General features: G+C 40.2%; 1 protein-coding gene across 1 annotated transcript in view; it reads right to left on the bottom strand.

Moving 5' to 3' along the window:
• LOC310940659 (guanine nucleotide-binding protein G(o) subunit alpha-like) overlaps window positions 1-26,798 on the bottom strand; it is a gene marked incomplete at both ends in the record, with an annotated part of 30,453 nt that overhangs the window by 2,594 nt on the left and 1,061 nt on the right. The window contains 7 exons of the mRNA XM_083905648.1: window positions 768-855; window positions 3,984-4,055; window positions 4,182-4,311; window positions 12,864-12,992; window positions 16,087-16,247; window positions 16,693-16,785; window positions 26,040-26,131. Of these exons, the coding sequence (XP_083761774.1) occupies window positions 768-855; window positions 3,984-4,055; window positions 4,182-4,311; window positions 12,864-12,992; window positions 16,087-16,247; window positions 16,693-16,785; window positions 26,040-26,131 (765 nt within the window). The remainder of the gene's footprint in view (window positions 1-767; window positions 856-3,983; window positions 4,056-4,181; window positions 4,312-12,863; window positions 12,993-16,086; window positions 16,248-16,692; window positions 16,786-26,039; window positions 26,132-26,798) is intronic.

Below are 26,798 nucleotides of genomic sequence, written 5' to 3'. Positions count from 1 at the left end.
CTGGACACATAAATCCTCTGAGGCTGGAAGTTTGTGTAGAACTCTGCTCTGCACTGTGCAGCCAAGAACAGAACACTTCGCAGACTTCCGCACTTCCGGATACTATTGCCCTCGCCTGCACTCTCGTGTTTTTTAGGGACAAATCGGAGTTCTGTGAAACAACAATTCCAGGAATGTCTCATTGTGACGTAGCAATGAGTGCGGAAGTCAACATGGGGTGTTTTATCTCCTGTACTTAGACTGAGGCGGACCACAAAAACATGACTGAGTCATCTTTTTTTCACACTTTGCCTACTCATAGAGCCTCCGGAGTCCCAAATATAAGGATTAAAATGATTAAAAATGTTGATTTTGCATAATATGTCTCCTTTAATGTGTTGTGTTGTGATATTTGCAGCGCTCTGACCTCTCAGGGCCACCGTATTTTACACTGGACTGCATTATTTTTGAAACTCTCCGATGCAGTGCCGTTAAACACCGCTATAAACCACAGAGTAAACAAAGAGCCACCAAGTGAGTAAGACGTGACGTCAATTTCTATTTCAGTGAACACAGCAGAGAGTAGTTAGTTAGTTTATTGTCACCTTGGGGAAAATGTCTCACTTATAGGACATTTGTGTAACATTGAATAGGTGAGTGGTGTCCTGTGATGCTGCATGTGTCGTTTTGTTCTTGTAGGTTTGGAGTTTGTAGACCAATTATTGTTATTTTTGCGGCAGTGTTGGTTATCACAATGAGTTTGTTGACGTTGTTGACGTTTGTCCTACCTTTAAACTGCGGCAGGTACAACCTCAGATGTCGTCCAGAGTGTAAAATCTTGTCTTGGAAAAGGTCTATCTTGTTCAGGAATAAAATCTGAAATCACACACACACACACACACACACACACACACACACAGCAATCAGCTGAGAACATGAGCTCATCAAAGAAAAATCAAAGGCAGCCTCTCCTCTGAGGAACAAAAATCAATATGGAAGATCCAAGTGAGAGAAAAAAAAAAAAAATGTTAATTAGTTTTTTTATGACACATCTGTGGCGCCGCAATAACTAAAAATATGAAGCCAATATATCAAATTTAATCACTTTTGTCACATTTATTGTCAATTTACACATATTTAAGTAAAAATATGACGCCGTGTTGATGCAAGCACGGGGCGATAATGACCGATCAATGACCTCCCTCCACTCATCAGTGTGCAAACCACTCGGCAGTCACTCAATCAGTCTGCAATGAAAGAGTCCAACAAATTCAGCTACGCCGTCAATATCGGGGATGTTTTGTTTCACCGTTTCTAAATTCAACTTCCTGTCGGCATCCGGCCACACTCACTCAGGTACTTTTTGGCTTTGTAGTCGACCAATTAAAACTACAATCGAGGCCTCTTTCTCTCTCATACACACACACACACACACACACACACACACACACACACACCGCTGATATTAATGAGCGAGGAGTGAGATTCAGCAGACTCTCAATGAACAGGACACATCGGTGTGTAATTATCACTCGGCAGACACAGTGAGGACGTAATTGAGGTGGAGGTTACAAATTTACCTCCCACGTTAAAAAAAAAAAAAAAAAAAAAATGGTTTCATTAAACACTTTTCTTTAATGAGCTTGTGAGCTGTGTGTTACCGTGCAGGCCCACACACACACACATCTGTGCACATAAACGTGCCGTCACACATCCCAACATTTAATTGCCAATTTGCCTCTAATTAAGCCATAAATACCATTTTTTATTGTTAAAAAATAAATTAAAAAAAGAATGGCGAGCTGAACGAGTGCAACATTAAAAATTTGAACAACTTTCTTCGCCGGATGTCTAAGGGAATTAGATTTGCGTCAGTATTTTCAAACAACACCTTTCACGAAGCAAACAAAACGTTTGAAGAAGTAAGTAAAATATCGATTGAATCATTCAAAAATAGTGTGTTTTACTGTTTGAAAATACACTTGTTCTTTGCACCATGGGTTTTTGTTTGCAGGCAGGCCTTCGGAAGCTGCCTGCTGATTGGCTACTGAATTTTTTAGTGACAGCTCAATGGCCCGGATGCCGTCACAGGTGCGTGAAGAAAAAGTGAGGGAGTGCAAAGAACAAACCGGGAAGTGCAAACAACAAGTGAGGAAGTGCAAAGAACAAATCAGGGCGCACTAAGAACAAATCAGGGAGTGAAAAGAACAAGTGAGGGAGCGTAAAGAACAAATGAGGGAGTGCAAAGAACAAATCAGGGAGCGTAAAGAACAAGTGAGGGAGCGCATGAACAAGTCAGGGGCGTAAACAACAAGTGAGGGAGTGCATAGAACAAATCAGGGAGTGCAAAGAACAAGTCAGGCAGCGCAAAAAACAAATCAGGGAGTGTGAAGAACAAGTGAGGGAGGGCAAAAAACAAAACAGGAAGCGCAAGGAACAAATGAGGGAGCGCAAAGAACAAGTGTATTTTAAAACAATAAAATATAGTATTTTTTGAATGATTAAATCAATATTTGATTTGCTTCTTAAAAAGTGTTGTTAGCTTGGTGAAAAGTGTTGTAAGCTTCTTAAAAAGCGTTGTTAGCTTCTTAAAAAAGTGTTGTTAGCTTCGTGAAAAGTGTTGTTAGCTTAAAAAAGTGTTGTTATCTTCTTAAAAAGTGTTGTTAGCTTTGTGAAAAGTGTTGTTAGCTTAAAAAAGTGTTGTTAGCTTCTTAAAAAAGTGTTGTTAGCTTCGTGAAAAGTGTTGTTAGCTTCTTAAAAAGTGTTGTTAGCTTCGTGAAAAGTGTTGCTAGCTTCTTAAAAAGTGTTATTTGAAAATACAGACAAAAATCTAATTGCATAGATGTCACTACGTTAAAACCCCACAAACAGGATGTGGTTATGTTATGTTCCACTGTTGAAAACAGTGAAAGGCTTCAAAAGTTGACAATGGCTGACACGTCACCACGCCCCGACTTATTTGAGTCGGTGGGAAAGCAATTTAAGTGGAAACTGTGGAATAAATTGAACGAGCTTGTCACACGGTTGTTTTAATGTGATCATTTAGTGGAAGCGGGAATGGAAAAACACAGCGGAGGGGAAATGTCACCTCGCCAAAGCGAACCCTAATTAAAGCTCACCGTGTAATTACGAGTGACAGATGACTTAGAGACAAAGGGCCGAGGCTGCAAACTGTGTATGTAATAACATTATTGTAATTAGTGTTATTTTTGTTTCATGGTGTCAATGAGGACAAATGAGGGCTACAAAGACATTCTTCTAGTGTCTCCTCCATTATCTCTGTCCATCGACTCAACAGTGAGAATGAACCAAGGTTCCCGCCCTCTTTGGCTCAACCAGGTCCCAAAACACTACCGTTCAAAAGTTTGGGGTCACTTAGAAATGCCCTTATTTTTGAAGGAAAGGCACTTGCAAACGTCTGGTTTTTAATGGAATATGTACATAGGTGTATAGAGGCCCATTTCCAGCAACCATCTCTCCAACGTTCTAATGGAACATTGTGTTTGCTAATCACGTTAGAAGGCTATTGGATGATTTGAAAACCCTTGTGCAATGATGTTAGCACAGCTGAAAACAGTTTTGCTGGTTCTTTGACGAAAGGGCAAAGTTATTATTTTGAATAAAAATCATTATTTCTAATCTTGTCAATGTCTTGAATATATTTTCTATTCATTTTGTAACTCTTTTGATGAATAAAAGTGTGACTTTTAATGGATAGGTGACCCCAAACTTTTGAATGGTAGTGTATCTGGATGAAAAAGAGAGCCAACTTTACTCTATTTTGAAGAATCAAGGTCCTGTGTGTAAGAAACGGTGACATCTAGTGGTGAAACTGCAGATTGTCTGCTTCAAAAAGACAACATACTTTTGTGCAGTATTCTACATTTCTGCCAATAAAGTTTACGCACCATTTTATCTGCTTCCTATAATCAAACAACCGTCTGAGGTTACTTTTAACCTTGTGTTATTTGCATGTTTGAGGAAGGCAGCGATAAATGTCTCACCATGGATGTGCTACGGAAGAAGACGTTGTTGCAGATGGAGGAGAAGAGCTTCATGCTCTCTTGCAGCCGATTCTGCAGAGAGAAGACAGTAATGCCGTCAGACAGCTGCAGCGGTGCCGAGGACACACAAATTAAAAAAAACAGGGTTGCCTCTAGTGTCTTTGACAGAAGAACATGAACACAATTGTGAGGTAGTACCATGGAGGGGTCCTCCACCAGGGTCATGTCGTAACCACTGAGGGACACCACGAACAGCACCGCCCTGACGTCCTCAAAACAACTGATCCACTTCCGGCGTTCGGTTCGCTGGCCTCCGACATCATACATCCTACACAGAGAGAGAGAGGGAGGGGGACAAGACAGGTGAGCAAGTGTCCAAAGATGGGATAAACAACTGCTATAAAGACACAATATACAACATGTAAAAAAAATAGTGCTGGGCACGTTAACGGCGTCAACGTTAACGCATGACGCGTTTCCATGACAACTGACCGTAAGAAGACACCAGAGACTTCATGTTCACCAGAGTCCAGGCCCTGCTTACCAGTTAACTCCGTTAGCTCCTTTTAGCGCCATTAGCGCGCCTACAGTCGAACTGGAGCAGTCTGTTCATTAAAAGAAAAATTAAACGTACCTGTGTACTGCGTATGTGTGCCTCTGTTTTTAAAGTTTAGCGGTACTTTAAAGACTCATTTTAACAATTGGAAGTCACGTTAACATGACGTCATGCGCGTTTCTTCCGGCCAGTCGTCATGGAAACTTAACGGGTCATTAACCCTGTTAACGTGCCCAGCACTAGTAAAACCCTAACCCTTAGCTCATGAGGTAAGGGAGTTTGGGAAGTTTGTTTCACTTCCTAAAGCCAGTTTTCAATCAGTGAAAATCAAAATACTGTGGACTGAAGCAGGTGTAAAATGTATTAGCTTAGCTTTTTGAGTGGCTAAAATGCATTTTCACTTGTGTGACTCATGCTAGTATCTCAGGAGCTCTAGTATCTCTAGTATCTGGAGCTACTTACAGTGCTGGCAGTGTGTCAACACGGCACACAGCCACACTTCACAAAAACTGTCCCTTTAATATTTCCGATTACACTTTTTTACTTTTGCTGTCTCATAAGCACAAACAGGCTGTGCCCCGAAGTGAGACAATATCGCAGACATAATTACGGAACAAAAAAAACGACCAAAGCATGCGCGAGATATGAAAATCAAATCTGAAGCCCAACAGTAAATAGAAATGCTCGAAGAGAAATAACATGGAGGCACTGGACCCAGGTGGCCGTGTTTCAGTCAGCACACTCCAATCAGGGACTTTCACATGAGTACTAGAGCGCACGCACGCACGCACGCACGCACGCACGCACGCACGCACACACACACACAGGTTAACCCTAACCCTCAATTCTAACCCCAAAACGAACCTAAACTCATTTATAACCCTAAGTCGAAACCTAACCTAAACTTAATTCTAACCCTAATTTAAACTCAATTCTAATTCTTGTACCCTGGTCCCGTCTGCTGGCCCTGGACTGGACCACCACCACCAACCGGATCAATAGACCTGTGCAATTTAAGTTTTATCTCTTAAACTCCTAACCGCAACCCGAACCTAAACTCAATTCTAACCCTAAGTCGAAACCAAACCTAAACTTAATTCTAACCCTAATTTAAACTCAATTCTAACCCTAAATTGAACCATAACCCAAATTCAATTCTAACCCTAAGTTGAACCCTAACCTAAACTCAATTCTAACCCCAACCCCTAACCCTTTGGTCCTCACAAAGAAGATAGCCTAAACAAATCATTATTCATAACCTTAAACATAACCAGTTATTGTCTAACTCTAAACACAATCTGACGACAATTCCAGTTAATTGTACCAAATACGAGTACAAACACACAAACACAGTCCCGCTGCTCTAACAAGATGCAACATTTCTTTCATTTTCTCAGGATTTTTAATTTAGGAGGAAATGATACTAAAATTATGACATTATTCCTTTATTCTATGCTGTCTGGAGGATCATAAAAGATCATAACTCTATCTATAATTAGACAGTATGTGAAATGACTGTGTCTGGCTCTGTTCTTTCAACATAAACAACCTTAGATTTCCAATAGAGGCGCGTACGGCTGTGCTTTCTGTGCATTCATGACCGTCCATACTAATGGAACATCCGACTGTGCTGCTGAGGGCTAAATCATCAATCAATGGCAGATTGCATTGGTTTTTGGGGGGAAAAATCACACACACACACACACAAGAAACACGTCACACACACCTCTGTTACTATGTTTTCAATTTTCACCAAGACAATCACAACAGGTTCCCTGAGACAATCACAGTACGGCGGCACAAAGGTCAGCGTGGAATAGGACAGGAATAAGAGTGGAGAAACACAGCTGGAGACACAGATCTGTGGTCCCACTTCACCCGTTTTCAAAGCCTGACGCATCATCTCACAACATCAACAACATCCTTTTGAGCTTCCATTGAGAGCTCTCTTCTCTTGAGAACAGATGAGACGCTACATGGCGCACACACACACAGGGGAACGATCAGTGAAGGTATCGCGTCGAGATGACAGAACATTCCCAGAACATGTCGTTTCGTAACACAACACAACCGCATACTGCCCATATATCACACTCTGAGGGTACACACACAGACACAGATACAAAAAGACAAAATGTTACCTTAATAAACCTTTTTGCACCAAACCTAGCACAGCTTCTAATGGACACGTCAACCAAACAAAACTGCTGATATTTTCCACCCAATTTCTCCATCTATCATAGCTGTCAAAGATAATCAAAGTGTCCACGGTATCCTTTATCTCAAATAAAATCAAAGGTCCACAAAGCCACGTTCCTTTCCTTTGCAAGAATATTTAATCAAAGGCCCAAGGCCGACAGCTAACTACTTTAACTGTTCACAAATGACACTGTGATCCAAAGTAATCCTGCACTAATCATTTCAACGCTTAACTAAATGAACCCAACACTGGCTCCTGTGCATATTTGAATATGTCATTAAAGTCCCTGGAAACACATCCGTTTGTGTTGTGGGATTTGCAGAGCCCTGACCTCTCAGGGCCACCGTACCAAAGCGGTCAAACTTCATCCTCCTTGAAATAAACAGTTTTCTGATACCGTCACACAGACAGGGCGTCACATAAAAACGATGGTCTATGGGCAACAGTAGGTTTGTTTACTTATTGTTTACAAGGAAATGCACTTCTACTGAGGATGCAAATGCAAGTAAGTCTGGTTGCAAAAATAATTCTGTTTCTATGAAAAGTCTATGAGGAAATGAGCACATTATGAGTGGACGTCGGTGTGATTGACAGTTGGTTTTTGTCCAATAGGAGTCTGACTTGTCTCTTGTCAAATCGTGATTCCAGTGGCTTCGAAACGAAGGTTCAGATTCCTCTGAGTGGTCTCGACCGGTTTGTCACCTTGCTCTTGCCCCGCAATGTTCACCCCTCATCATCTGCAGTGCTGTGACTGTAATTATCACAGCGGATTATGTTAACGACGCAAGGCGGAAAAAAAAGACTCGGAAACCTTATTACGCGAGGTGGTCAAGGGTCAAATGGGACATCTGTATGCAAACTAGAGTGTGTCTGGGTTGGAAAACACAGCAAAAATGACGAGGCATCAGCGTCCGGAGGTTGTTATCTTTCTCTTTGCAGCTCTTGGAAAATTTGGTCTCGGAGAGAACTTTATAACTTGGATTAGGCTGCTATATCTCTACCAATTCCCTCAGATCTTCCCATTTCCGATAACATCGAGGTCCCCTTTCTCCACTCCTGTTTGTTTTAGCCATCGAACCATTACGTTCTCTCAAAGACTGTGAGGGAATCCATAGATGAGAAGTGGTATCGTTATATACGCAGATGATCTGCTGTTATATATCACTAATCCCTATACACTACCGTTCAAAAGTTTGGGGTCACCTATACAATTTTTTTGTGTTTTCCATTAAAAGTCACACTTTTACTCATCAAAAGAGTTGCAAAATGAATAGAAAATATAGTCAAGACATTGACAAGATTAGAAATAAGGATTATTATTCAAAATAATCATTTTGCCCATTCTTCAAAGAACCGGCAAAACTGTTTTTAGCTGTGCTAACATCATTGCACAAGGGTTTTCAAGGGTTTTCTAATCATCCAATAGCCTTCTAACGCGATTAGCAAACACAATGTACCATTAGAACACTGGCGAGATGGTTGCTGGAAATGGGCCTCTATACACCTATGTATATATTCCATTAAAAACCAGACGTTTGCAGCTAGAATAGACGTCAAAGTCAAAGTCAAAGCCAGCTTTATTGTCAATTCTTCACATGTACCAGACATAAAAGGAATCGAGAAGACGTTACTCATCCGCCCGCGGTGAAACAGTTAAAGTGCACAGGCACACAGATGGACAGACATTTCTAATACTGAACTAAAAAACCTAAATTTAAACATACGTTTACCACATTAACAATGTATAGAGTGTATTTCTGATTCATTTAATGTTGTATTCATTTAAAAGAAATTAATTTTCCTTCAAAATTAAGGACATTTCTAAGTGACCCCAAACTTTTGAACGGTAGTGTATGTCTATCCCAAACGTAATGTCCATACTGAGCGACTAGTGGTGAAGTATAGGCATTTATTTCACTGATGAAGACCTGTGTGGACAAGGAGATGATTTTAACCACACAAGTGTTAATTCATCATCTTTTGGTGTCACCTTAAAAAAAGCATGTGCTCTACACTGCAGTGTGTGTCAGAGAATGTGGTGATTAATCAGAGCCACTTATTCAGCGTGTGATTTATCATCCTGAACTCGGCGCTGAACCGAACTCAAGGGACTCCGTGTTGTAACTAACCCTTCCAATAATTGCTACTCGGCTGATTTCTTGAGGGGCAGTGTCGAGGCAATCACTCCATCGCGGTCACGACAGGGCGATCGCTTCCTTTCCAAAACACCCGGCATTCAAGGGAATCTTTCTTTCACACTTTACAAAAAAAGATCATACGCCAGTTTTTAATCTATCGTCCTCCTCTCATCCCAAACCTCCAGATCTACCCACAGGTACAGGAGTGCAGATTAACGCCGACAGCAGAAAAGCCCATGGCTGATATTCACACACTTGTACTGGGTGTAATCATTCTGTTTTACCCCCTCTGTGTGGTATTTCATGTGAATTATTCACATTATGAACATTTGGTTCCATTTATTATTCAGGGAGGCGTCTTTGACACACAAGAAGAACCTCGAGTTTGAAGTGAAACACTTGCAAAGTCTTGTGTATTATTAATGTTTTTTTACTGGGTGTTTACGCCTCACAACACCTTTGGTTTCAGTGAATGTTTTTGTCTTTTAACGCGAGACGTGTCAAACATGCGGCACGCGGGCCACATGCGGCCCCCAAATCAATTACATGTGGCCCCAGCAATTAAATAAAAAACATCTATATTTAAACGTAGCTTGGTGACCGAGGCACAGCTGCCAGAGAGGTGATAGAATATAGACATAATAGTAATAACAAGACATTTTGTTGTAATTATGGCATTATTAAATGTACTCCATTACAGTATATCATTTAGTGTTTTAATTTGAGTTCTATTTAAATCTATTTCTGTCTGTTTTTGATATTAAGAGATTTATTGAGTGTAATGGACCAGGTCCTTGGAATGGTAGACTCTTTGTCTATTGGAGGAATGCGAAAGGGGAGTTGCTCAGGTATATATGTGGAGGCTGGCAGAAGTTCTCTATTTCATTCTTCACCAGCAGCAGATAATTTCCAACAACATTAGCATCCTATATGTCTTTCTAACACTTTTACTTTGAAATTCTGTGAAATACTGCGATATCATGATATGATAGAATAGGAATATTGTGTCAAAATTTGAATGACACGGCACAGATTTGTCGCAGGCGTGTGTGTGTGTTTATAGGTCACGTATTGAGGCTTTACAAAATTTTTGTTGAGTCAAAGTAATGATTAGTTTTATATATCTGCTTTTTTTTGGTAGTGATGCACAAATCGGATTATCTAGATTGTGCTGAAAAAAGGATATAAGACACAAATGTAATGTTAATTAAGGGTTAAAATACAACAAAGAAAAAAAAGCTAAATATGAGCAGATGACACAAACTGCATGCGCTTTTCGAAGTAATTACATCGACGTATGCAAAACTCTTCTTCAACTCCGAGGGCTTGATCTCTTCAAAAACACACACACACACAGTTTGTGCGTCAGTTTAACGCAAACTAATTATTTATGTCCTGAAGAATTCAGGCAGATAAGAGAAAGAGGAGAACTCCGTCGCTACCACGAGACTCTGATCCTCTCCTCTTTGGATCGAAGTTGTGTGACATCACTGTTACATTGTTTCCCGGGAAAAAAAACAAAAAACCCCAAACAAACAATCAGATCCTGAGCGACTCGGCGGTGACGCAAACAGTTAAGGCTGCGAGGTAAAGGCGGCGTATTTATCTGCACGAGATAAACACTTTGATTTATTTTTCTTTTACGACTGAAACTTTTGCCTGCGATGAAACAAACAAGTGTCATCGCTTTAATGCAAAACACAAACACACACACACACACACAAGCAAGCAGCATCCAGAGACGCTCAGATGTGACACAAATGCCCCGCACTGATGTCACCACGTCTGACAAAGCGTCTCTCTCTACCGCGTTTATATGCTAAACAGAGACCTTATGAAAACCTGAGGTAATGTATTTTTTAATAATCATACGAGGTGTGATGTTAAGCAACCGTGAAGGACAGCTTGATATTGTGCTGAGGTCCAGGGAGAGAGGAGAAGCTCCTCGGGACACAAGAAGTAATGGAATTGTACACGATGAGACGCGCACATGTACAGTATGTACACAAAAACACAGACACACACTAGATGTGCATGTAAATGCAAATCAAATCAACTTCTTGATTCAACTAACTGTAGTCACAATCCGAGTTGTTTTAATCTAAATGTCTTTGGTTTCTGATTAGCCTGCACGATGATTCATGTTTTTGGGGTTTTTGGCATAACATTCACCAAATCTAATTATGCTTCAGTTCATAATAACCTTAATTTCAAAGACTCTTTTTTGTTAGATGGGACAGACACTGGACAGTTTTCATATATCTGAACATGTGTCAAAATCTGCCTCTTCTCACATATTATTCTAATTCTATTATCCACTAACCAGCAGTGAAACATGTACGGAAGAGGATTAGGGCCACACAGGGAAAAAATATTTGAGTTCTGACTTTAAAACTCAGAATTCTGAGTTTAAAGTCAGAATTAGGAGAATAAAAGTCAGAATTGTGAGTTCAAAGTCAGAATTATGATAATACATTCAGAAATTCTGAGTGTAAATTCAGAATTCTGAGTTTAAATTCAGAATTCTGAGAATAAAGCCTGAATTCTGTTTAAAGTCAGAATTACGAGTTTTAAAGTCATAATTATGAGTTTAAAGTCAGAATTATGAGTTTTAATTCAGAATTCTGAGAATAATGCCTGAATTCTGTGTTTAAAGTCAGAATTTTGAGAATAAAGTAAGAATCTACAGGACTTTATTTACACAGCTTCACCTGCCCTTTAACACAAATATCTAATCAACCCATCATCTGACAGCAAATCAATCCATTTAAGATGCTGCAGGTAAAACCGAACTTCAGGGAGGTAAAGAAAGTGTCTTATGGTCGTTGGTGATGAAGTGATTTACTTTCTTTATGATAGAACAGGGGTTAAGTGTGACTTATTACTCGACACCGGCTGATTGGTCAGAGATGAATATGGCTAACCTGACATCAGCCTCCTGAACTCAGATACCTGTCCTCTGCTTCTCCTCTGATAAGACCGAGCCAATGACGCGAGCTGTCATGTGCCATATCGACATGCCGAATCAAACTCTAATCTCACATCTCGGGGCTTGATCGCACAGGCTGTAGATGGAGATAAGAAGCGTCGCGGCGTAGGGAGTGAAGTCGGTCGTAGTGAGAGTGGAAATCGAGTCACCAGCTCTGAGACGAACATCGATTGCGTTCGCTCTCACTGTGCGAAAATGCAGATTTCAACACTCATCCCTCCCTTTTCCAAGCACGTCAGGGAACTACGGAGGCCTCTGCATCCCAGAAAGTATAGTAAGCCTCTGTGGTGCAAGATGGGGGGGCTTCTCTAAAGGAAGAACCTTTTCTAAAGTACATTTAAACCTTAAACATCTAAGCCTCAACATGTCTGGACTTATTTTTTAACCTTAAAAGGTCCAGAAAAAGACCTGTGTGTAAGTGTTTTTTCCATTTTTCCAGAATAACTTTCAATATCTGGCAGTTATTTACAATTTACAGCATCTTAAAATCTTAGAACACCAGACATTTGAACAGTATGAAATACATTTAAATAACAATTTTTTGATGTTTTATTAATGTCTAAAAAAACGGGCCAAAAATGGAAACTATGTACTTTTTCCCTTTCTGGTTCCGCTGCAGATGTGGCCGCCATCTTTGTTGAAAAATATCAGCAGTAATTTCATCTTCCACTTCTTTTTAAGCCCTCACCAGAGCTCACTACATTTTGAGGGTTGATTATAAAGGGAAAATCACATTTCCCCTTGCTCCTCCCTACACGTGAACGCGCAAAACGTAGGGTTAGGGGAAAAATGTAGGGTTAGGGGAGGTATTGGGACAGGGCCTAACAATGTATAGAGTGTATTTCTGATCCATTTAATGTTATATTCATTGAAAAAAAGTGCAAGGACATGGTCATGTATATGTGTACCATATTAAAGATCTGATTTCCATTAAACCCTCCCCTCAATGTCACACACTGCATCTTTAACACAAATGCAAAAATAAGAAGGCGTCTACCTGAAAATGAGGTGCTTGACCTTGAACTGTGTCTCTATCACCCCTGTGGTCCTCAGTCGCACGCGCAGAACGTCGGTCTCCGTGGGCACGTAGTCTGCAGACACGATGCGGCTCATGTTCTCAAAGAAACTGCGAGACACAGACAAGAGGAAGGAGTGTGGGAGATAAAGAGTAGATGAAAGAGAGAGGAGGAGACACAACGGGCAAAGTTTAATTACCCGCAGACAAACTTTGCCGTCACCAGAGAATAAAGTCGGGTGATATCAGTTGTGGATGTATGTGTGTGTTTGCTCACATGGGCCCCGGAGCTCCCGGCTGGCTCATGCCAGGTGGCAGGTAGGGTGTGCAGTGATAAGACAGGAGCCCCAGGGGGCGCAACAGATCATCTCTATGAATATTCACACTGTGATTTACCATAATAACACACTTAGGCTAAGCTTTCATGCAGATTATCTATTAACACAGTGAGTGTAATCAACTTTATCACGTGTGCACGCGCAAACACACACACATTCTTGCACAGCATTCTCAGTGAGAACACTCATAACACATATAATGCATTCCTTAATATTCGTGTAACCATCAAACAGCTAACGCTAATGCCAAACACTGATCCTTAACCTAACCTAACCTCTGCCACCTCTAGTATCAGAGGAGCTACTTTTGTGACCCATAACATGAAGATAACATGTTGTATAAAGTTTTGGTAACACTTTAGATTAGGGAACACATATTCACTATTAACTAGGTGCTTACTAACAGCATACTAGCCCTTTATTAGTAATCATTAAGCACGTATTAACACCTTATTCTACCTCTATTACGACATGAATTAAGAGTTTTCCTACAGGTGTTAATACATGCTTAATATTTACTAATAAAGAGCTAGTACGCTACTTATATGCCTGTTAGAAAGCACCTGGTTAATGGTGAATATGTGTTGCATAATCTTAAGTGTTACCAAAGTTTTATATATGAATATAAGCACTAAAGTTTGTTGCATTTGTGAAATTCAAGAACTACGGAAAAAGAAGATAAAATACATGAATTTTTTTTTTTTTTTAATTAAATTAAATTGTGATTAAAAAGAAGTGGCCCACTTTGAAATAAATACAACATTGTGCTTGTGCTTGAGAAAACCTGCTACCATACGTACGTGGATCCAAATTTACGGAAGAGGATTAGGGTCACACGGGAAACAGTTATGACTTTAAACTCAGAATTCTGACTTTAAAACTCAAAATTCAGACTTTATTCTCAAAATTCTGACTTTTAAGTCTGAGTTTAAACGCTGGAATTCTGGGCACCCATAGTTCTGAGTTTAAAGTCAGAATTCTGGGAAATAAAGTCAGAATTCTGAGAATAAAGTCAGAATTCTAAGTTTAAAGTCAGAAATTCTGAGAATAAAGAGTTTATTCTCAGAATAAACACAGGTCTGCGTCTGCCAATTTTTGGGCGTTTTTTTAAAATATCGCGTTTGACGTAGACATAGGACGTGACGCATATTTTTAGTTGACGAAATATCACAACACACATACACACGCTCGTGACCTTCTCAGTGGGTCATACTGAATCAGTTTCCTCTACATTAACACACACACTCTGCCTGTCGAACACTGTGTGTGTTTACGTGTCCTTCGGTCTTTGTAAGACGCATTTTCAGTTTTGTGACGGAATGACGGCAGCTTTGGATATGGAAAATAATCCATAATCTATTTGAATTCAACACTACGAGCAAATTATTTCAGATTACACCTCATTGTTGGATTAATTTTTTTCAGGCTAAAATATCAATTAGGGCAAACTTCATTGGTTTTTCTTTTGTAGATTTGTAGATCTTTTGATGAAATCTGCAAAAAAGTGAATTCTAAAAGATACTGGGAGACCAGAATGTTCCTTAAGGTTATGGTGAGAGTCGAGTCAATGCTCCATGTCAGCGAGGGGCCTAAAAAAAAAAAAAAAGAACAAGTGTATGTGTGTGTGTGAGCAGAAGGTGATGGTGATGTACGGTAGTTCTCAGTGGGAACCAGGTGTCCTGTCGATGTAGATAAGCCCACAGTGGAAGCCTGTCGCTGGGGCAGAGGATGAGAACAGACGGCCTCCTGTTGAGTCCCAGCTTTGTCTTACGTCTGTGTCGCACACATGCGACATCCTCTCCACACTCTCGAGTTTTCCATCGTCAGCCTCACTGCTTCACTTTCTTTAACCCTTTAGTGCTCACATGGCACAGATCTGTGCCACAGGTGCATCCTCGGTAGATCGCAGTGGGAATGATACACAAGTCCTTATATGGAGTGGGGGGTCTGTGTTTATAGGTCACATCTTCAGGATTCTTATGTGTTGTTGAGTCCAAATTATGATTCATTTTATTTAGCTTTTTTTTTTTTTCACAAAATAGACAATTCTTCTATATTTTTGTACATAATAAATGTGAAATATTCCAAATTTCATAAATTCAATCCAATTTTTAAATGTGAGTACTTTTTGCTCAGGTGTGTTTACATAGTTGGTGAAAATGGGGGAAAATCAGATTGCCTATAGGTTGTGCTGAAAAAAAGGATATAAGCACATCCTTATAGCCTTTGTACAGTTCAAAAGTTTGGGGTCACTTAAAAATGTCCTTATTTTTGAAGGAAACGCCCTTTCTTTTTTCAATGAATATAACATTAAAGGAATCAGAAATACACTCTATACATTGTTAATGTGGTAAACGACTATTCTAGCTGCAAACGTCTGGTTTTTAATGGAATATGTACATAGGTGTAAAGAGGCACATTTCCAGTCTTCTAATGGTACATTGTGTTTGCTAATTGCGTTAGAAGACTATTGGATGATTAGAAAACCCTTGAAAACCCTTGTGCAATGATGTTAGCACAGCTAAAAACAGTTTTTTCTATTCATTTTGCAACTCTTTTGATGAATAAAAGTGTGACCTTTGATGGAAAAAATTGTATTGGTGACCCCAAACTTTTGAATAGTAGTGTATATTGCACATTCTTCTAGCCTCTGTGTATATGTGTATCTGAACACCAGCATGTCAGATTTTTGGACTACTACTGCATGTTATCCATGGCCTTGCAGGGACGTGAAATTACAATGCCTCCCTCCCTCTGTCTTCTCCGCTCTCCAGGCTGATTCCCAGCGACAGCAAGCACATGGCCGAGCATCGGCATGCGAGTCGGGGGGCTAATTAGGCCCCCCGCCGTCTCCTCAGAATACTCACTACAGCGCCGAGTCGTTCAGCTCGTACTCGTAGCCGCGAGCCGCCGCGGCCCTCACCCCCTGGTCGGTCCACAGACAGGACAGGGCGTGGCTCAGGAAGGGGAACAGCACCTGTTCTTCATCAAAGCACCGCCCACACGACAGGACAGAATGGGCGTGGACCTGCGAGGGAAAAGAGAGGAGGGGGTCAGATGGAAAAAGGGATGTGAGTTTATGAGTCCGTCTCGGCTCTCCACGCTCGGTAATCAGTATCGATGCACAAATGAGTGGCTATGCATACGCTCCTGACACTGACTACAGGAAACACTTTGGTCGTCATCTCCCAGCAGGATGTGCCCGGTGAATGAGCTCCAATAACTTAAACAATAAAGTTCTAATCAAAGGGAACATCATCATCGAACCGCCCACGTTTAAGGTTTAACTTTCTGCTCACACTCATTCAAGTGATCTGTTGCTGTTAGTGTGTTTGTGTGCAAAGAAGCAGCTGCACCTGCTGTGCTCACATGTCGCCCTCTTGTGGGGATCTGGGTGCATTGCAGCATAAAAAAACACCCTTAAATAAACAGAGGAAGAGACGAGTGATGGCAACAAAATGCAGAGGGACTACCTTGTTCCTGCTGTTAGCCAGGTTGATCCTGAGGACACCCATGCCATGGAGGACAAACTTCATGGAGGTCAGGAGGTTATCCAGCACTGCAGGCTGCCAAGGGACAAAGGTCAGAGGTCAAGTCCATCATTTGTTGTCCTTCCCAGTGAAGGACATGCTTGTGACCAGACAAACAAGAGAGTATTTTCAATCAAGAAAAGTTTTCATTTGTTTGAACTTGAGCTGAAACAACTAATCGATTATAAGCTTTGTTCATGATTTTAACAAGATTTCTGATTGTTTTAGCTTCTTTAATGTGAATATTTTCTTTGTTTCTTTGCTCCATATAGCAAAGAAATCATAAGAAGTGAATCATTTTGGTTTGTGGACAAAACAAGACATTAGATTAATGATCGTAGTAACTCAAATAACCACTTGTACTCATAGCGTTCGAAACCTATTGAATCTATTGATTACCCATAAGAATATACAGGATACTCATTCAAAATAATAGTCACACAAAAGCCATTGAGACATGAATTGAACGATGCACTCTAAGAAAGCAGAAAAACAAGCTGTGAGTAAAATATGCACCCATTACGCATTTATATACACTCAAAAGTACGTATGTTTGCGTGAATTAAACCCCAGGGACGAGCGTTAAATGAGTGTAAAAGTACAGCATTTATCACAGTAATTAAACCCATAACTCTACAACCTGGAGACTGAGTGACTCTGATAGAGAGTTGGTAAGATGTGACGCGTGTGTGTGTGTGTGTGTGTGTGTGTGTGTGTGTGTGTGTGTGTGTGTGTGTGTGTGTGTGTGTGTGTGTGTGTGTGTGTGTGTGTGTTCTCTGCCACTCTGCTGCCAGCTAAAGATAAGCTCCACATTCCATCATGATTCCATCACAGTCTGTCCTCTCCTGTGTGTTTTAGTGTCCAGATTGAAAGACGCGCTGTTGCCCTCGCTGTGAAAATGTGCAAAGTGAGATAAGTGTGCGAGATGACAGGCCTTCAGAGTCGGTCTCCGGACGGCGTCAGGGACAAATCAAGTTCTCTTTCAGGGGGAAACGCCTGCCAACAGGGCCGCATTGATTTGTGTCAGAAATAAGCTGCTTTGTGTGCTCGTCTCCCCCCCTGCTTAACCATCACTGTCATCACCCCGGTTGCACAATTTCCATATCGCTGTGGATTTGTTGCACGACAATGACTAGCGCTTATTACCACCAAGAACAGTAAATCCGGGGATCTTTGTGCCATAGTTTTAATGTTTTATGCTCATAAACACTGCTGCGGAAAGTCAGTGATGACTTTATGTCAGGGAAATGTGTCCCGAGACAGCAAATCCTGCACTCGCTGAAAATACTCACTGACTGTTTATGACCAAGACAATTCTTTTTTAGTGTTAGGGAGTCAACACATAAAACAGGCGCAGTGACGCAGTATCTGCACAGTCCTGATGATGTGTCACAGAAGGCACGTGATAGGTTTAAAACATTCTAGAGCTGAAACAATGAATCGATTATTAAATTAATCGTCAACTATTTTGATAATTGATTAATCGGTTTGAAGCTTTTTTCATGATTAAAACAAGATTTCTGATTGTTTTAGCTTCTAAAATGTGAATATTTTCTTTTTTTCTTTGCTCCATATAACAAAAAAAAAAAACATTATTGATGTTTAAACTATTGAAGACAACTAGAGCTGCAACTACCGATAATAATAGTTGATTATATTCTCGATTAATCATTTGGTCCATAAAATGTTAAAAAGTGTTTGTCAAATCTGGAAATGATGATGTTCTCGAATGTCTTGTTTTGTCCACAAACCAAAATGATTTCTTTGTTATGTGCAGCAAAGAAACGAAAGAAAATATTCACATTTAAGAAGCTAAATCGATCTGAAATCTTGTTTTAATCATGAAAAAAGCTTCAAACAATCAATTAATAATCAATCAATTAATGGAATAACTGTTTCAGCTCTAAAGACAACCGCTCAAATCGATGAATTGATTATCAAAAAGTAGTTGGCAATTAATCTAGTAACTGATTAATCATTGCAGCCATGGAAATTAAATGAGTTAAAAATTATTTTACATCTAATTTAACAGTTAAACAGTTAAAAGGCCACATCAGCAGACCTGAAGCTTGCTGCTGGGTGACGCAGTATTAAAATATATGAAATCATTAAGAGCTTTATGTGTGAATTACAAAAAGGTCCTAAAAGAAACAGAAGCAAATGTGTCAACAACAAGCCGCTGTTTGCAAGTTAATGTTTCTGCCAAGCCAGAAATAAAAGGGCAAAACCTCGTTGTCCAACCTACTCGTTATAAAAACATGGATTCTTTTCTCTGCGTCTGCTCTGATCCCAAAACGCTCCCTCGGGTTTGTGCTGCAAACTCGGCAACGTCAGAGCTTCAGAAGCAGCTGCAACATGCACAATATTACATGCAGATATTGTTAGATTTTTTTATATAATCCTTGTATTTTTTCCCCCTTCAAAAGCCACTGATGATGTCACAGATGTGTCACGTTTGTACCCTGGTCTGTCAGTGACTTCATTATTGTTCCACCTTTGTCCTCCTTATCAACCGTTTCCCATTCCCTCCCTTTCTGACTCAATGTAGAACCCAGAGAGGGAGGGACGCTGTTGGTCATGTTCGGACAACATCAGACACTTTATATGAGTGGAACACAGGCCAGTCTTCCTCTTTGCTTGTTCTCTATGAAGAACTTTTGAAGCTAAATTACCCACCATTATACACACGTGTTTGCACAGCCCTTGTTGTTAAGACACTGCACTGACTTCCAGTCGGTTAATGCCTAATCCTAACTTTCAGTTCACTTTTTAATCCTGCATTTTAAACTATACCTCAGAAATGAGGTTGCCTACCTTAATAGGAATGGGTTTTAGAGGAATTCTGGACCTGAAAATGAGAATCAGAAGAAGGTCCTACCACACAGAGGTTTACACAGCTATTCTTAGCTAGCTATACTTAGTTCTATAAAAGACTATACAAAGTATTATCCCTAACCTCAACCATAACCAGTCAGTACCTACACTACCATTCACCAGTAGTCCTTTAGTCCGCTAGTTTAGGCGTTAAGTGGTTATGGTTAAGGTTAGGGATAGCATTTTCTTTAGACTGTACAAATGATTGTAAGGCTAGCTAGTTAGCTGCACAAACCGGTGTGTGTTTGTTTGTACACTACCGTTTAAAAGCTTGGGGTCACTTAGAAATGTCCTTATTCTTGAAAGAAAAGCACTTTTTCTCAATAAATATAACCTTAAATTAATCATAAACACTGACCTTGTCAGCACCAGTAGTCTTTTAGTCTGCTAGTTTGGGCGTTAAGTGGTTATGGTTAAGGTTAGTGATAGCATTTTCTTTAGGCAGGTACAAATGAATGTAAGGCTAGCTAGCTAGCTAGCTGCACAAACTGGTGTGTGTTTGTTTGTTTGTACACAACCGTTCTAAAGTTTGGGTTCACTAAGAAATGTCCTTATTTTTTAAGGAAAAACACTTTTTTTCATCGAATACAACATTAAATTATACATACAATCATATAAATACACTCTATACATTGTTAATGTGGTAAACGACTATTTATTTATTTTTTCTTAACCCTAAACTTCCTCAGAAATGAGGTTCTGCCTCATTAAGATCAGGTTTTGGTCTCCATGAGGACTACTTGTCCTGACAAGATCAGTGTTTATGCCGAAAAAGGTCCTGAAAAGGTAACACACGCACACGCACACACACACGCACACACACACACACACACACACACACACACACACACACACACACACACACACACACACACACACACACACACAAACACACACACACACACACACACCTTGTTGCTTTAGGAGTGATGTTGTGTTGTAATGTGAATCCGCGTACATCAACTCTCAGGATAAGTACTAGATAACACCCTTTTTCTCCCAGGTAGAAAGTACTGTCTGTGTGTGTTCTTGTATGGGTATCTTTGTGAGGACCAAAAACACTTATTCACCTAAGGAAGTGAGGACAATTAGGTTTGGGTTGGGCACTTAGTTGTGATGGTACGGTACAGGGATAGGGAATGCATTATGTCAATGAATGTCCTCACTATGAATGCTATACAAACACGTGTGTGTGTGTGTGTGTGTTGTCACCAGTGTAAAAGGAAGTCCAACAGACAGAAACCTCTCACCACACTCTAACCTTTGTCTCCTCCTAACTCTCACACCATCACCACCATCACCACCACCACCGCAATTTAAAGCACTGTGGGAACTTTATGGCGCTCCGTGCGTCAGCAGAGTCGTTTCAACTCTCATTACAACAGTCTAATCTCTAAATCCATCCAGGTGCTCAGAACTATTGTTCTGTTGTTGCTCTGTTTTCTTTTCTCGCAAATGCTACAACGACAAAGAATGTAGCCGAACTGGAAGTGGCATTTAATCATTAACCACAGGCTGATGTGGTGGCAATGTATAACCAAGTGTGCACAGTTGTGGTTGTCAATTCCTGAAAGTATAGCCTCGGCTGTTCTTACATGTTTTTACGATACTAGAGCTGCAATTAACGATTATTTTCGCAATCGATTAATCTGCCGATTATTTTCTCGATTCATCGATTAATCATTTGGTCCATAAAATATCATAAAATGTTAAAAAATGTTGATCAGTGCTTTGTCTTGTCAATGTCTTGTTTTGTCCACAAAGCAAAATGATTAATTTTTAATGATTTCTTTGAGCAATGAGCAAAGAAACGAAGAAAATATTCACATTTGAGAAGTTAAAACAATCAGAAATCTGGTTTTAATAATGAAAAAAGCTTCAAACATCAAGTAATAATCAATCAATTAATGGAATAATTCATCAATTATCAAAATAGTTGACGATTCATTCAGTAATCGATAATCGATACCGATCGATACTGTTTTGTGTCAGATACCGATATCACAAACCTGAGTATCTACCGACACCGATATTAGTCATTTCAACAACATAAATAAAACTGTAGCAAATAGTGCTGGGCACATTAATGCATGCCACGTTTCCATGACGACTAACCGGAAAAAGACGAGTGCGACGTCATGTTTACGTGACTCCCGATTTGTTAAAATAAGTCTCTAAAGTACCGCTAAACTTTAAAAGCAGAGGCACACATACGCAGTACACAGGTACGCTGGTCTTTTTCGTTTAATAAACAGACTGCTCCGGTTCGACTGTAGGCGTGCTAGCGACGCTAAAGGAGCTAACGGCGCTAAAGGAGCTAACTGGTAAAACGGTGCCTGGACTGCGGTGCTGTGGCACGTAAACACGGCGTCACTCGAGTCTTTTTCCCCGTCAGTCGTCATGTAAATGCATCGTGCGTTAATGTACGTTAATCTTGACGCCGCTAACCTCTGTTAGCGCGCTAACATGTCCAGCACGAGTAACAAAGGCTGTTCTCCCAAACATGACTTAGCTAGCTGATTTTCACATTCTACAGTCAGTGCATAGCGAAGCATGCGATACACAGCATAAAGGATTTTTGGATTTTATATTTTTATCTGCAAACACCTGAATCAAAGAGAGATCCCAGGCTGAAACATTTGTAATTATTCACTTAATAAATGTCAACCATTGCCACAACAATGTGCACACTTTTGTTGACTAAGTGTTGTGTGTAATGAAATCACATTACGGGAAAATTCTCAACCAAGCAGCCATGACCTGGGGGTGTAAATAAAGGCAGGATGAAACGAAAGAGAAGCCATCTTCTTCTTTTCCTGCCCGTATTCCTGTCAAGCCGATCCTATCGTGGTCCTAATGTAACGTTGTCTAACAGACCAGAGACACAAAGAGCCAGACAGAGTAAGGAGATGGGGTTTTTCCACTCTGTCTCTGCCTTCGGGGACATTTGAGAGAATGGAGCAAGGATTACCTGTCCAGTTCAAGGCAGACCTAAGATTTCAAAAAAAAAAAAAATCCAGCCTGTGTGGCACCAACAAAAGTGATAAATCTAACTATATCTCATTCAAAGTCATCTAAATCAGCTTTAGCGGGTCATATCTACCATTTTCTACATGTTTAATGAATTGCAGCCCTGTGATTGGCTTATTAGATGTTTAATATATTTGCATGATCTCATATACGAGCCACATTAATGAGCATCAGTATATAATGAGGTATCATATGCTGCTATTAATAGGCTGTTGAACAGGTGAGTGTAAACTTAATAGGTGAGGCATCAAAAATAAACACAAACACGTGGGAAAAGATACACACTTTGACTTGTCTTGTGTGTGTGTGTGTGTGTGTGTGTGTGTGTGTGTGTGTGTGTGTGTGTGTGTGTGTGTGTGTGTGTGTGTGTGTGTGTGTGTGTGTGTGTGTGCGTGCGCAGAGGAGGGTGTGTCTATTTGCCGTGGGAGGCTGGGACAGTCATGCGGGGAAGGGCAGGCTTGTGGGTGTCAATTTTCCCCTTGAAAATAAGGGCGTCACCTGAGAACGGGGGCAAACCCAACCGCCAACAATAGAGATGCGACTCCGGGAATCGTGCGCGTGCGTTAGCGCGTGCGTAATCTTTGTGTTCTGAGCTGCTTGAGTACGACTGTATATAAAAAGGGCGGGTTTTAAAAATCAACTGTGCATAAAGCCAGAAATGACCAGGTTCTCTCCCAACAGCCACACTACATTTTCCCTTGCCTTTATGCTCCCTTTTTACTCTGCTCTGCATCACAGTGCAGCTTTTTAACGACCTACGGCATATATATATATATATATATATATATATATACATATATATATATATATATATATATATATATATATATATATATATATATACATATATATATATATATATATATATATATATATATGTATTTATATATACACACACATATAAATATATATATATATACATATATATACACACATATATATATATATATATATATATACACATATATGTATACACACGTATGTATACACACATATATGCACACACATATATATGCATATATACACATTTATGTATACACACATATATATGTATATTTACACATATATATGTATATATACACAAATATGTATATATACAAATATATGTATATATGCACATATATGTATACACATATATAGATGTATATATACACAAACACATACACACATATACATATATACACATATATACATAAGTATACACATATATACACACATATATATACATATGCACATATATATATATGCACATATGCACATATATATACACATATGCACACATATATATACACATATATAATGTATATGTATTATCATTTTGAAATAAAAAATGCTTTGTTTTTAACCTAATACTTAACCTATTACACCCAAATAAATCAAAAAATTGCAACTCCCTACTTTGCTTAAATCAATCATTGGTCCTTCTCAATCCACATTCCCGTGCATAAATCGACCTGCATAATAGCGATATTTCTGTCACCACTCAACAGTCCGGCGAGAAAGTTACGATGCTTGTGTTGGCTGGTTGTCACGGACGTGAGAGGCAGCACAGGGAGAAGAGGAGGAGGAGCCGAGGCGGCTTTTTTAACGTCCAGGAATGCGTTCAAACATCGCAGCTGCCCGTGCAAACAACTGAGACCTTCATCGTGTGTCGTATCAGTGCGTCAGTGCAGAAGAGACATTTGACTGTGTCTAACACGTGTCCAATACTGTTAAAAAAGTTTGGGGTCAAGAACCAGCAAAAGTGTTTTCAGCTGTGCTAACATTATGGAGACAGAGAAGGACACGTTCTGTCATCACATACTCATTGTGTTTATGTCTGAATAGACTGGAGGAGGAGGAAGGATCTTTTCTGACCTGAACACTGACCTTGTCAGGTCCAGTCGTCCTCGTGGAGACCAAAAACCTGGCAGAACCTCATTCCTAAGTAATCGGTTAAGTTTAGGGCTTGTGGTTCGGTTCCAATTAGGGTTAGACATTAACTGGTTATGGTTAAGGTTCGATATAACACTCTGGTTTTCAGCTGTCAATGCAGTGTCCTAGCAGGAATAGCTGTGCAAACCTGTGTGTGTGTGTGTGAAGTGAACTGTTCCCATTCGCTCCACCCCAACATCTAGCACAACAGAGGAATTTGGCTTTGGGTCGCTCACAGCACACACACACACACACACACAAAAAAAACACACATAAGGAAGAGCAGATGCGAGCCAAACCACTGCATACCAACTTAGATTTGACCCCGCGTATCATGAGAAACCTCAGCCCCCCCCCCCCACAGGAACTATGCATCGCCTCTATTTTTTCATTTCCTCTGTTGTTCATCATCGCTATCTTTTAACTCACGCACAACAACAATAAATAATAGCTAGGACCGCTCGTAGGACTCACAGTCACGATAGAGCCCTAGCCCTACGCAAAACAGAAATTTGATGTAGTTCTGTTTACGTTAAAGCTTGCAAAAAGTGGGTTTTCCTGCCATTCTAACGGTATTTTGAATTTCAATGTAGTAACCGTTTTTTGCTACATTCTTACATATGGCACCTTTAACCCTACTAACCCTAACCCCAAACCCTTGCCTAGAACATACGGACCGAGTTTGACTCGGCTAGCTCAAACATGCTACGACGATTTTGTTCAAATGCATAGACTAGCCATTTTTGTTTTCCCAAAATGGCTGACTTTTGGGTGGGCGGAGCTAATGGAAGTACATTGGAAATTTGTCCGGAATCAAGAGAGCAACAAGTGTACCAAGTTTGGTTAAAATTAGGACAACGATGTGCGACTTGGACACGATGGATAGAAAACCCAAAATTTTGCATTTAACGCAATTTAGCATTTAACGCAATTTTTTCACCAAATGTTGTCCCAATCCGATGCCTTTTTTTCTGACCATGACCTGACTTCTGGGGGCGCTATAGAGCCCTGGGGCTACGAACGAGTTTGTACCCTATTTCAAGAGTTTTCATGCAAGTTAACCCCCTCAAAAATTAGCGCAAAGTCGGAGAAAAATAACAATCTCAACAGGAACAATAGGTTTGCACATTCAAACATTCATGCTCGGGCCCTAATAATAATAATAATAATAATGCACTGGGCCTACAGCACAACTTCAACCCTGTACGTCTTCTATTAGAATCCTGTTCTTAACGGAAATGACAACAACACCAATCTAAACACTTAAGTCTTCTATAGTTCTATTTAAAGCCTGAGTTTGTTTTTCCACTCGTCCCTCCATTAGATAAGAGTGAAATGTGATTGTGAAACCAAAAAAAACCACTGTATGGAAAAACCCTTATCTCATAGAAAACAAAAGGTGAAGGAGTGTGTGTGTGTGTGTGTGTGTGTGTGTGTGTGTGTGTGTGTGTGTGTGTGTGTGTGTGGCTAACCTTGAAGCTAGTTAGCTCTTGTTTAGTGAATCCATTACTGTGGATGATCTTCATCTGTTTGACCAGCGTGCTTTTGCCGCTCTCCGCCGCACCTGCAGGACGATGCAAACAATTAAACTGTGGTTAAATCTGATGCAAAAAAAACACGTTAAAACACATTTAACAGGTCTTTGTGGGGTGAATCGTAGCGTTTTTATCACTTCCTGTGGCTTTTAAGGGAAAACAAAGGCATTTCCACCACTGTACAATATGCCATTTTTTGGCAATTATTTGCGTTTCAATCGTCAAAATTTATACACCAAAATTCTGCTGATTGTAAACCCGGCACAGGGGTCCAGCACCCTATGGGTGGAGCAACATGAATAGATGAATAAAAAATGCAGAACGTGCCATTTTTAAATGTTTCATTATGACAGAGATAAATGCCAAGAAAGCGGAAGAGAACAAGCAATGCCGGAGGTTCTCCATTGTTGCCCTTTGTTTACTGTGTTGTGTTTACTTCTCCTTTGTTCACGTGGCTGACGTAAAAGCTACGTCGAACCTGTGCACACAATGGAAATAACATCAGGGTTCACCTGAAAATCAAGCTCCAATGCACAGAGTATTATTTCTGCTACGAGGTGTTTTTCCAGTCAAAACAGATCTCGCGCAGATGGAGATCATTCGAACGCACCGTCTCGTCTCCTTTGGTTCTCGTCGCTACCTGACCATACCTGGAACCTAGTTTGCTATGGTTGTTAGAGCGACCACTTCCTCACC

This window comes from Microchirus variegatus, assembly GCF_963457635.1.
Source record: "Microchirus variegatus genome assembly, chromosome: 19".
In the NCBI taxonomy this organism is placed as follows: Eukaryota; Metazoa; Chordata; class Actinopteri; order Pleuronectiformes; family Soleidae; genus Microchirus; species Microchirus variegatus.
Note: the sequence above shows the minus strand (reverse complement) of the source record. Positions and strands in the feature narration are given on the sequence as shown.